Here is a 12,267-nt window from a genome sequence, read left to right on the forward strand (position 1 = left end):
CAATCCCAATCCAAACTTTCTCCACATTACGCAAATCTTAGATGATTCAATACTCAATTAATTAATCATTTAAAAACTAACTTAGTTTAATCACATTTTTTCAAATCCAGAAAATGAATGAAAAAGGTATTCAACATACTTTAATCTTGATTCGATCTGTCTGTGTTAAACACTTGCATCAACATCAACACAATGATAAAACGTCAACATGATTCCAAATAATCAAGAAATATCAAATTAAAGCATGTAATACTATAACACAAAAAATACAAGAAAATATAGATTCCCATACCAAACCTTTTTTTTTATTTCTTGGATGGAAAAGTGATGAAACTAAACCATGAATCTAGGGTTATCAAAGATTCTTGATGGAACGGCAAAACGAGCGGAGAAGGATGTCAAAAGAACGTGATGATCATCGGCCGAAAGAGGGCCTTGATCAAAGTTTTGTGAGTAAGAATGTGGATCATAGGTGAACCTCATTGAGTTAGAACAACCAAAGATCCTCTTCTTCTCTTTCCTGAACTTCCTCCAAATCTGCCTCCAAATGGGAGCTTTTGATCTTCTTGGACCAACGTTGTAGTGCGTGAACCGGTCGTATTTCAGGCTCGAGTGGGTTCTGGGCCAGCAGGCATTTTCATGGCTCAACCAGTGCTCTTCATCCATTCTTGAATAGTGTATGTGTGTGTTTTGTGAGTGGGGAATATATAGTGAGTGTGGAGATAGGGATTTAATTTGGCCCTTTTTCTTGTTACTATGTATATGTGATCCTTTGTATTCAATGAATCATATGTTTGGTTGGTTATGTTCAATATAAAGAATGGCACATGCCAACTTTTGAGGGGTAAAATTGACAATTACTCAAGCTCAAATCCATTTTAACCACATGGGAAACTTTGTTTTTGCTTTTATGCTTATCATCTTGAATTCTATAATGAACGTCCTCGTAGTTAGTATTTTCTATATAAATGGATTGTTTTCTATATACGTAGGTGAAGGGTTTTTGGAGTTAACAAACACATTTCATTTAAAATTGTAAATAAAGGGAATCTTGATGTATAATTGTAAAGGCTATTTTACAAAAAATTGTGTATATTTAAGTTTTAATCTATGTGATCTTATTGGGGTCCAATTTTGCTTATTGCAACAGATCAATTAATATTGTGAATGACTAATGGTTAATCAAAATTTGATTTTAAATGTTAACTTCTTTTCTTCCATTTTTATCATTTTTAAGAAAGTTGAAATTGTTCAAAAAAAGAAGAAAGTTGAATTATATAGTATGATTTTGATTTTATCATGTTAATAACAGAATAAATTGTAAATTGACTCATTTGTTGTCAATCATTTATCGAAAGTTGACTCATTTGTTGACGAATTCCTATTTTGATTTTATGAATAAAAAGATGAGTGGAAGTAAATGAGAGGGTGTCTCACCATTGACCAATCATGATATATATAATTATAAATTTTTTAAAAATGATAAAATTGAATGTAGGAAATTTCACTGTTGTAAATTTGTAATCACGACATTACGATACTATTAGACGGCGAGAGAGAGACAGAGGGGAAGGATACTTTGTTCATTTTTATAACAAAAATTAGTATATAAATTAATGTTTCAACCTATGTGACTCTTATTGGTGTCCATTTTGCTTATTGCAACAGAAAAATTAATGTTGAGAATGGTTAATCAAAAATTGGTTTTAAGGTTCATTATTTTCATTTTGACCATTTTTACAAAGGTTGAATTATATGTAAGAATTGTTATGACTTTGATTTTATTACGTTAATTACTTGAATAAATACTAAATTGCATTTGGCAGTAAATTGGCTTTGATTGTTTAGACTATTCATCTCCATTTATGTGCTGGAAAATTTGTTGCCAATCATTTGTTTCGAAAGTTGACTCATTTTTTGACGAATTACTATTTTGGTGCATATATAACTCTTAAAAGGAAAATGTTTTAGAGACATAATGTCTCCAAGCCATAAGGCTATAATGAGGTTAAAATAGTTATTTTATATTGTTTTAGATTTTTATTTAAATTTGTGTTATGTACATATACCACACTACCCTTGTGCATATGAAACATTTATTTGTATTTAAAAATTACTTCCTTAGAAATGTGTATATTTATGGATAGCTTGATTTAAGCAAATATATACTCAAATCTTCTCACCAATCTCTCGTAAATTTCCAAACAGCTTATTAAATAATATTAGTTTATTTAAATTCATTACATAAATATGCTTTTGAATTATTCTTTCTAACTTCACATAATATTAGTTTATTTAAATTTAATTTAATATAATGAATTAACCTTTATTTAAATAATTTATACAATATTTTTTAAATTCTAAACTTATAGGTATTTAATAGTTTTAATACTCAATCTTAATTTTATACTACAAAACATTATTGAATCTGGTAAATTTATAAAATTAATAAATCAATTTAATTGCATGAGTTCTTAGAAACATCAAAATTAAGATTTGAAATTTATACATCTTTTATTTTATATTTTTATTAATGGACAAAATGTTAGGGAACAACGATTTAAATTTGTATACTGAAATTAAATTCTTGCATGGTGTCAAAATAATAAATTTTTTTACTATTAGAAAATTATTTAATACTACAAATAAAATAATTTGATGCGAATAATTATTACTATTTCGTTAGATGATAACAATTAGAAATTAAATACTCCCTCCGTCCGCGAATAGGAGTCCCGGTTGGTCATTTTCATCCGTCCGCCATTAGGAGTCCCGGTTAGACATTTTATCTTGGGAGTATAAAAAATGACCCCACTTTTCCCTTAATTTAGAAGCTGCAATTAATTTTAATCCACTTTGATTGCAAATAATAATATAAATGGGTCCCACATTCCACTATCACACACTTAAATTATTACACTCAAACTTTTCTTAAAACTCGCACCCAACTCAACTGGGACTCCTATTCGCGGACGGATGGAGTATATATACACATGTACTCATTTTATGACTTGGAATTTTAATAATTATTTAATACTAATAAAGTAATTAGATGCGAATGATTATTACTATTACGTTGGGCAATAACACTAAGCAATTAAGTATGTATATGCATGTAGTCATTTTAATGACTTAGAATTTTAATAATTATTTAGTACTAATAAAATAATTAGATGTGAATGACTATTACTATTTCGTTGGACGATAACACTAAGAAATTAAGTATGTATATGCATGTAGTCATTTTTATGACTAAGAATTTTAATAATTTTAAATACTAATAATATAATTTGATGGGAATGACTATTACTATACCGTTGGATAATAAGACTAAGAAATTAAGTATGCATGTTTATGTAGTCATTTTTACAACTTAGAATTTTAATAATTACTCCCTCCGTCCCACATTTATAGTCACATTTAGTTAGGGCACGAGTTTTAAGGAATTGGTGGAGTGTGTAATTAATAAAGTGAGATGGTGGAATGTGTAATAAATGAAGTGAGATGGAAGAGTGAGATGGTGGAGTGTGTAATAAATGAAGTAAGATAAATAAGTGTGTAATAAATTAAGTGAGTTGGTTGAAGGTGAGTCCCTTGTTGACTTTTTGGTTTTTTATTTTTGTTTTGGTTTATTTTTATGTTGATAATGTCATTTGGGTGTAATTTTAGTGAATAATGAGGTAAAATTTTATGTCCAAATATGGAAAATTCTAAATGTGACTATAAATGTGGGACGAACTTTTATGGCAAAATGTTACTATAAAACTGGGACGGAGGGAGTATTTAATACCACTAAGAAAATAATTTGATGCGAATAATTATTACTATTTCGTTGGATGATAACAATTATAAATTAAGTGCATATACATGTAGTCATTTTTATGACTTAGAATTTTAGTAATTATTTAATACTAATAAAATAATTTAATTCGAATGATTACTACTATTTCGTTGGATGATAATACTAAGAAATTAAGTATGTATATGCATGTAGTCATTTTTATGATGTATGGAGTGAGAAATTAATATATTTAAGATTTATGCAATTGTTTAATCTCGTTAGTTTTGATTGAGTATATTTAGATGATTGAGTATATTTTGATAAAAGAGTGTAATTTGATGAGTTGACTTTTTATATGAATTTGATTAATTATTTAGATAAATGATATAACAAATGAATTGCATTTCCTTTTATAATTTAAAATAAGAGTATATTAGTCCATATAATAATTTGGTTTATGGCAAAGTGACATAGGGGTATTATGGCTTGGAGACATTATGTCTCTAAATCATCACTCTAATTAGAAATACTAAGATGAGTAGAATTAAATAAGCGGTTGTCTCGCCATACACCAATCCTTAAATCAAATTAATTATGACTATATAGCATAATTGAATAAATACATTACTAAACAACAGCAAACAGGTCTTTCATTATAGCAAATAAATTAGCAACACATATTGCATATATATGAATGAATCAACGCACAATACCATCTCTTGGCTATACACTCAAGGAGTAAATAAATAGGATGTAACAATATTCCACAACAAAACACATCTAAGTGGTTAATTATTTGTAAAATACATGAGGAAAAGTTACACGTGCAGGAAGGGAGCTCACAGCAGAAAGAAAGAGGCGAAGTCGTCGTTAGGATACCCCATTCCTGCTGCGCGAATGCGCAATGCCACTCAAATGACTGTACATATCCGAGGAGACGAGAGAAAAATCAGACAGCGCCCTAAAGAGTTCGGGCAATTGGCTCTTCAGACTCATGAGGGACTTATCTCTAACATGAATGCATTGCTTCTGATAATATTCTTCCGCGTCCTCCAATTTCTGCTTTGCAGCTTCAACTGCGAGCTGCCTATCAGCAATGTGATTCTGATCCATTGCCCTCTCTGGATCCATGTCATCAGCGGGTGATCTCTTCTGCATTTGCTTGTTGTACCAACTCTCAAATTCTCGGGTTTTTCTGATGAGGTCCTTTCTGGCTTCTGCACATTTGTTTTTGTAGTCGAGCTCCTCCACTTGATACTGCCATATAGTCTTTATTGTGGCTGCAAAGTTGTTGATGGTCGCTCTTGCTGGCTCATCGGGGAGCTTGTCTAGGTATTCTTGCCAGGCTTGGAGGAGCGTCTGAATAGGGGGGTTTTGAGGTCGGCCGGGAGATGAGACTTTCTCCTTCCAGTTTGTGTCTATTGGAACGAGGTTTAGCTTCAACCAGAAGTTGAGTGCTTTGATATATTCCTTTTGCTGGTCCATGAGTTCACTGAAATTTGTAAACCATTCCTGAACCACACCACCTAACTGGCGCGTGCGCTCATGGTGGTGTTCAGTCGTTTCTTTTGGGGCTTGGGAGATGTCGAGATACCTCAATGCTTGAACAATCTTGGATTGGTTCTCATTGTGTCTTCTGATTGTCTCCCACATTGTAGCCATCCTGAAAAAAATAATTCAGATTGTCAAGTCATCAAGAAAAAAGACGAAAATTTATTTGTCACATTTGATGACAGTCTCACACAACAAAAGCTAGCGACAGTCTCTCATATGAGCATGGACAGACACACAGATCGTTAGTTTCTACAACGAAATGATTGAGAACTCACGCATCAACAAGGGCAACAAGTTTTGGATAGAGTTGTTCATCACGTAGACGATTAATTTCTGAAACAGTGGAATCCATGGACTGCATGTCGACTATATATCTAGTATGCAGATGGCTAACCGATGCCTTCATTCTCTCCAATCCATCTGTGTTTGAACTGCGTTTCTTTAACTTATTCAATGAGGCCACCTTTCTTTGATATTCAAGTTTCATCTGTTCTCCTGCCTATTAATCACCAAACAAAAAGGACAACAAACATTCCAGATTGGATAAAACTTAAAAAAGAAAAATATGTTCTGCTATTTCTACCTGTCTACAAACAGCAAGAATAATTATTATAGAGTTTTTTGCTCAGAGTTTTTGTTTCAGGTTATGCTGTTTAATGCAAGTAATGGCAAGTTATCATTGCACTTTGTATTTAGAATCTAAAATGAGAAAATCATAAATATAAGTTTTATTCCATTGCCAAATACACAAGGCCATGCTACACAACTGCTCCCACATCTTAATGTTTAAACATTAAACAAACAATTTCCTAAGTCAGAGGAATTATCATAAGATTATTGCCATTTACTAAGGACAACAAGCCATGACAAAGCCAATTTCTACACTTGCAAAATAATCTCAACTTGCTGAACTCTGGCAGTTGATTTACATTTAAAAAGGCATCAACCTAGGATGTAAACACATAAGGACCATATCAGGAGAAACCAGTCCAAACCAACATTGATGATCGGAAATAAAAATAAAACTGAACTTCGGCCCGCAAATAAAAACCAGATACTTGTTTCTATAGAAACAATTTTAACAAACTTAATACCTTCAAAATGACAGAAAATTAGTAACAAGATGATACCTTCACTTCATCATAAAGCTTTTTCTCCCATGCCAGCATCTTGTCCAACACTGTTGCATGAGTTTCATGCTCCTCCGAATCAAAATCATCTAATCCATCATCAGGATTTGCCAAACCTCTAAAGGACCGATTCCAAGTAATAACACGCATCACTCTTTCTGAATGATTAATATTCCCTGCCAATGAAGAAACAAATACTTAATACTTGCTTGAATAATTTAGAGTTCATGTTGATAACCAAACCACAACTTAATACTTGCTTGAATAATTTAGAGTTCATGTTGATAACCAAACCACAACTACGAAGGTGGGAAAACTGTCATCGCTATAAGCTCTTGCAGCAAGAACAAAAAGCCCACAATCATCAAAACAGGAGGACTTTTCTTGTACCAAGAACATTAATTTCCAACTATAGTGACCCTTAATACCTCTTTTATCGGCAAAATTTGAGTGATAATGCAAGCGAGTTGCCTCGAGCATCCGAGAAACATCATGTGCACTTTCAGAAGCCTTAAGAAAACAATCATCAAGATCAACAAATATCTGAACGAGGCTCACGTTAGCCGCGCTCTTTTTCTTTCCCTCAGCCGGAAGAACCACTTGTTTAGCTCTCTTCCCAGCCATTACTGCCGCCATTGCAGCCTCTGGTGGCGGTGGCTGTGGAGGAAGATCACTCACCTTCTCCACCGCCTCTGCTTTGGAAGCAGCCTTCGCTATTTCCTCCATTTCCTTTCTTCTTGCCCTTTCCGCAAGCATATTCCTTTCCATCTCCTGTCTCTCAACACTGTTCTCCTCCACATCCGCTAGCGTCGGTCCTGGAATGCTGTCAGTTCCGAAAAAGTAATCCCAAGACATCGAATTCGAGGGCGGAGGAGGCGGCCGCTGCTGATGCAAAACCTTGTCTTGTGCATCTTCAGGAGGTGAGATTCCACCTCCACCGGCACTCTTACTACTCTTACTACGCCGTTTCAAGCTATGGCTACTCTCCAATTCGTCATCCTCTTCGTTTTCTTCCTCCATTATTGGATCCTCGTGATTGTGATTGTTTCCGGGGCGGGGGATCACGAATTCCGGCATGGTAGCGGCGCGCTGGAGCGGCGAATTGTTTGGGAACGAATCGAGCGGCGGAGGTGGCGGAGGAGCGAAATTCTCGTAAGCGTGAGGCAGGGGAGGGGGCGGAGGCGGGGCGGCACTCCCGATTGCGGCGGAGGGCGAAGCGGCGGCAGTGGAGGAGGGGTAAATTGCCTCGCCCTGGGCGAAGTCGCTGAGGGCGGCGCCGGTATTCTTCAAGGACATGACGTGAGCAGAATGCGCGGCGGCGAACTTGTTCCTCGCCGTGACGGCGCGCTCCATGTACTGCTTGCGCTCCTTGCATCGGTTGACAGTCTCTTCGTTTTCGATCTTCGACTGCGTGCAACCCATTGCGATCTCCGGCGAGTCGAATCACCGCCCAAACACACAAAAAGGCAATGCGGCGTGAAAAAAGGCTGAAATTGGGGAGGAGATTGGGGGTTTTATGGATGCAGATCAACTGTTTGCGCTTTTTCCCCCTCTTTTTTTTTTTCCAGTAGAGCGAATCAAAATTGGGATGAGTGTGAAGACGAAGCAAAGGAGAGCACAGGAAACGACGACGTTGGAGTGGAATAAAGCAGTGAAAAAAGAAGTGGAATAAAGCAGTAATTTTTCAGTTAATAAACAAATCTGAGCTCCGGCAGACTCCGCCGTAGTAATCTCTGTTTATTACTGTAATTAGGAGTAATTAATTGTGTAATCTAACATACCATGACATTTATGATTCCTTCTTTATAAATGGCATAATCTAAATTGAGGCGAATCCTATGCACTTTCAATGTGATCCATTTGACACTTAATAATGAGTCATCATTGAAATGGAGTAATGTTTTAGGCATGTTGTAAAATACTTATGTAAAATGTTAAAAGTAATTTTACATTTTACTTCATTAGTTCTTTTAAATTTAAAAAGATGTCTATATGACTAATTTCATACGTATCAGTCATTGAACTAGAGAAATTATTTTTGTTAATATAATAACCGGCCTATAATAATAAACGTAGACGCAAATTTTCAATAATAGGAATGACTAGTATATAGATATGTACTCCCTTTTAAACCGTGTTAGTCGCAAAATTTAGAGGGTAGTGTGAATTAGTAATAAAATAGATAAATAATTAAATGTACTTATGATATAGTAACTATATTAGTTAAACAAATCAGCCTAACTCTAAGATTAGGTGATGGTGGATTAATACCAAAAATGGATAAATAATTAAATGTATAATTTATGATACATTAGATTAGTAATTAGTTAAACTAATCAGCCTAGTTTTAAGATTGGCCAATTTTGATATTGTTTAATCTCTTGAGGGTTAGTTTATTTAACATCATAATTATTATTATTATCCTATTAATTTAATATATCAAATATTATCACCTAATTTTGATATACAATTAGCTTATAGTGGGACCGAAGGAGTATTTGATATTGAATTAAAAAAATTTTGATTTGGTATTTTAAAGATTTTTATATAATTTATACAATTTGAATTTTTTTTTGATTGGATCGGATTTTACAGTACGGATTACATATTTTCAGACGATTCAAGCTATAGATAATATTCATTTTCCATAAAATTTTGAATTTTTCAGATTGGATCCAACAAGGAAAATTTTCGATTCGGAATCTGAATGCTCACTCCTACATTCTAGTCTCTTCGTATCATTCCCTTCTCCATTCTATATAGTATTACAACATTTCCTCCATAGCAACTCCTCACTGTCAGATATGATTGTGGCCATTCCCTCCTTCAATTCCAATCTCTTTTTAAGACAAAAGTTCAGAGGCAAGCAAACAAAAAAAGTTGAGGCATCAATGTCCGTCTGATGCTGAAATAAAGTGACTTTTTGAGCCGACCTTCTAAGGCTTGCATGTGACAGCCACAACCCACCATTTCTCTATTATGCTTTTCTATAACATGCCAAGCTTTCTAGGAATAGAAAAGCAAGTGTGACATGATAGAATTACCAGATAGATTCAACGCTTGGGCCCAGCATATCTAATCTTCCAAATCTCTACGTCGTTTCCCCGTTCGTACTCATGAACGTACTGAGGAATCTCTTCCAGGTTTATCGGCCTACCGACAAATCTCTGTGGAAATTCATTTTCAAGAGCATCCCCCTCCTCTGCATCAACAATCACAAAGTGAGAATTTCGGGTTGATGAGTGGGGCGGAAGAGGATAGAAAACGACACTCACCTTCCTCGACTTTAAGATAACTTCGAAAGTGTGAGTAGCCATTTGCAACAACATCAAGATCATCGATGGAGAAGTTGTATCGCTTCTCCAGAGCAAGGAATAGCACCTATATAATATATTCAGTCAATTTTCATATAGGCCTCAGAAACTCCAGTATACAAAGTTTGGTACTACTAATTTTAAAATTAAGAGAAACAAATGTCACTCATCAACAGATATAATCATATTGGTGCGAATAATAATCTGAAACATGTTCATGATAATAGCTTAACGTAACACATTTCAGTATTATTTATCTTTCCTGAGTCAACCTCATTTCTAATGCACAAAAACATTTTGAAACAAACAGTTACATTCTAATCTGAACTCAGAGATTATACCTGAAACGTTAGTATTAGAGAATTTCAGATTTTGAATTTAGAGGATTTCTTTTATTATAAAATAACCTCCGTTTCAGGAAGTCATCTAGAATCAAGAGGCTCGTCATCTTACTGCTTATGAATAAAAACAATGACTACAGTTGCTATATGACCTTCTGAAACGGCGATTCCCCACAGTTCAGTTTACCTTTTCTGAACTACTGGATATGATTGCTTCTAAACAACTGAAGAAGGCATCAGTTAAGTCGTCACTGTAGATAACATCAGCAGCTAAGAGCAAAGAAGCACTCTGAAGCTTTTCCAGCTCTGATGAGATCCAATCAAAGCTGCACAAGATAAGTCATTTGCTTTATGAGATAATAATAAAATCAGTTTAGATGGACGATCCTCACAATTCCATTAAACTTTCAAATATAACTGCTTGCTACCTCTGTTTAGATGGAGGATCTACCACAACCACTGGTGGCCAGGGATGGTTCCAATCCAGTTCACGTACATAGATAGAAGCCTCGTGGTGGAAGTTTCCAGCATTAAGATTAACATTCTTGGCACAGTTTTCAAGTACTTCATCACCCTTATCTATAATAAAGAGGTAAGGACAGTTTATCAACAAAACACATCCAAAACATTTATAAATGCCACCAAGAATGTGACACAAAAACCTAATGAGTCCGAGCCATCTCACATGTATAATTTCTATTCCATTCTAAACATAAGGCAACTACACATCTTCTCCACTACTCATTTCACCTTGAGCAGTACTACTTAGCTATATATACAACCAACCTTTACTCCCCCCCTTCATTAAATTTAAATGACATCATCAGTACGTGAAAATGTGAGTACCAGAAAACAGGCAGAGAGCACACAGTCTAGTCGCTTATATCATGTCAATATTCTTAATCCTCAGTCCAATGTAAAGAACAGATGCCATAGGAAAGAAACAGGTTACTTTTGTAAGTTCAGTTCAAGTCTCATACCAGTTATGAATACAGTATTAGCAGCACGGGCAAGTAACATTCCGACTAACCCTGACAAAGAAACGCAAGAAAGTTCAGTCAAACAAGTAGCAATATCATCTCCTTATCCAACATCCAACTCACATTCAGAGATGGTCCTGCAAACAAGACAAGCACAGTACTCTCCACAACTCACCAAAACTAAGCATAAGAAACTTTACCAGTGCCAGAACCAAGCTCGATTGCAACAACCCCATCAAAACCGGATGACTTATTATATGTCATATGCAGCACAAAGTCAGCTAGAACCAATTCTGCTCTCCAAACCTAAATTACGAGAAACTCGTATCAGAACGACATAGAAAACATTCGAGCAACATATATCTGTGAAGATGGCAATGGCTTTGTAACCTGGAGCCCAACTCTTGGTATTGAAGAAGTGATGCTATGCTGTATAAAGATAACAAAAGAATCCTTCAAAGGTTCTGCAAATTAAAGACCAAATTAACACAATCAATTTCATAGCCACCTCTGTTCTTTTACCTATCAGTTAATTATTCTGGCTATGGCTGCAAAATCTTCAACAGCATAATAATCTCGGATTCTCGATATTATAGAGGTCGTGTGATTGCATTGCTTAAGCATAAAAGAGTCGGTAAAATGAACTAAAAATTACAGTCAAGAACTAAAAAAACGTAGAGAGAGACTGGAGAAAGCGTACTCCGTCTTCGAGTTACAACCAAATCTCCATCTCCATCAACTTCATAGACTTTCCCACGCACTAAATTCATACGATCGTCAATCTCTTCAACTTCTGCATAATTGCAAAAAGAATCAAAAAGGAAAAAAACGCTCAATCAACATAGTTGCAATAAAATTGAAATTTTAAGATGCACCACCTTGTTATCCTATTTAACAGAACAAATTGAAGAGAAGCTTAGAAAAACCCTAACGAGGTGGAAGAGAGATGGTGAAGCGGGAAATGTGAGGGCCAGAGTGATTCGGTGGGCACCCCAGGTGAACCTCACTCATTACTTGCTCCTCCTCTAAATCGCCGCCTTCTTCCGCCGCTACCGGCGGCGCTACGCTTTCTCCGCCTTCCATTTTGTTTTCTGTTTCTTTCTTCTTCTTTTTTTTCCTTTGCTTTTATAATTAGTTTAAAATTTAATTATGAATTTAGATTTATTC

The 12,267-nt window shown here is 35.0% G+C and overlaps 3 protein-coding genes across 4 annotated transcripts; all 3 read right to left on the minus strand.

Moving 5' to 3' along the window:
* Nucleotides 1–333: 333 nt before the first annotated feature.
* LOC125209912 lies at nucleotides 334–666 on the minus strand. Its single transcript, XM_048109487.1, has one exon. The coding sequence runs from the start codon at nucleotides 664–666 to the stop codon at nucleotides 334–336; it is 333 nt and encodes a 110-aa protein (XP_047965444.1).
* Nucleotides 667–4,500: 3,834 nt separating this feature from the next.
* LOC125214994 (protein ROLLING AND ERECT LEAF 2-like) lies at nucleotides 4,501–8,212 on the minus strand. The gene is made up of 4 exons (XM_048116258.1): nucleotides 6,894–8,212; nucleotides 6,466–6,641; nucleotides 5,611–5,834; nucleotides 4,501–5,444 (listed from the first exon to the last, which is right to left on the minus strand). The coding sequence occupies exons 1-4, from the start codon at nucleotides 7,885–7,887 to the stop codon at nucleotides 4,652–4,654; spliced, it is 2,187 nt and encodes a 728-aa protein (XP_047972215.1). The 5' UTR covers nucleotides 7,888–8,212; the 3' UTR covers nucleotides 4,501–4,651.
* An 872-nt stretch (nucleotides 8,213–9,084) lies between these two features.
* LOC125212075 (methyltransferase-like protein 22) lies at nucleotides 9,085–12,207 on the minus strand. Of its 2 annotated transcripts, none has more exons than XM_048112112.1 (9): nucleotides 12,033–12,207; nucleotides 11,801–11,893; nucleotides 11,491–11,564; nucleotides 11,301–11,406; nucleotides 11,101–11,151; nucleotides 10,549–10,699; nucleotides 10,308–10,446; nucleotides 9,741–9,846; nucleotides 9,085–9,667 (listed from the first exon to the last, which is right to left on the minus strand). In XM_048112112.1, exons 1-9 carry the CDS (start codon nucleotides 12,181–12,183, stop codon nucleotides 9,519–9,521), a joined length of 1,020 nt encoding a protein of 339 aa, XP_047968069.1. In that variant the 5' UTR covers nucleotides 12,184–12,207; the 3' UTR covers nucleotides 9,085–9,518. The 2 variants fall into 2 exon arrangements, with proteins under 2 accessions (XP_047968069.1, XP_047968070.1); XM_048112113.1 differs by having other exon boundaries at nucleotides 11,979–12,172.
* Nucleotides 12,208–12,267: the final 60 nt, after the last annotated feature.

Source organism: Salvia hispanica, chromosome 3, assembly GCF_023119035.1.
Source record: "Salvia hispanica cultivar TCC Black 2014 chromosome 3, UniMelb_Shisp_WGS_1.0, whole genome shotgun sequence".
Lineage (NCBI taxonomy): Eukaryota > Viridiplantae > Streptophyta > Magnoliopsida > Lamiales > Lamiaceae > Salvia > Salvia hispanica.

Excerpts from the sequence above, each read along its gene's own strand:
- LOC125209912 (XM_048109487.1), bottom strand. The coding sequence starts at position 666 with ATGGATGAAGAGCACTGGTTGAGCCATGAAAATGCCTGCTGGCCCAGA.
- LOC125214994 (XM_048116258.1), bottom strand. The coding sequence starts at position 7,887 with ATGGGTTGCACGCAGTCGAAGATCGAAAACGAAGAGACTGTCAACCGA. Across the intron at positions 6,642-6,893 it reads AAATTTTGCCGATAAAAGAG|GGAATATTAATCATTCAGAA; the intron begins GTATTAAGGGTC and ends CTTCATTGGCAG. Across the intron at positions 5,445-5,610 it reads CTTGTTGCCCTTGTTGATGC|GATGGCTACAATGTGGGAGA; the intron begins GTGAGTTCTCAA and ends TATTTTTTTCAG.
- LOC125212075 (XM_048112112.1), bottom strand. The coding sequence starts at position 12,183 with ATGGAAGGCGGAGAAAGCGTAGCGCCGCCGGTAGCGGCGGAAGAAGGC. Across the intron at positions 10,700-11,100 it reads TAATACTGTATTCATAACTG|ATAAGGGTGATGAAGTACTT; the intron begins GTATGAGACTTG and ends TCTTTATTATAG. Across the intron at positions 9,847-10,307 it reads TATCCAGTAGTTCAGAAAAG|GTGCTATTCCTTGCTCTGGA; the intron begins GTAAACTGAACT and ends TATATTATATAG.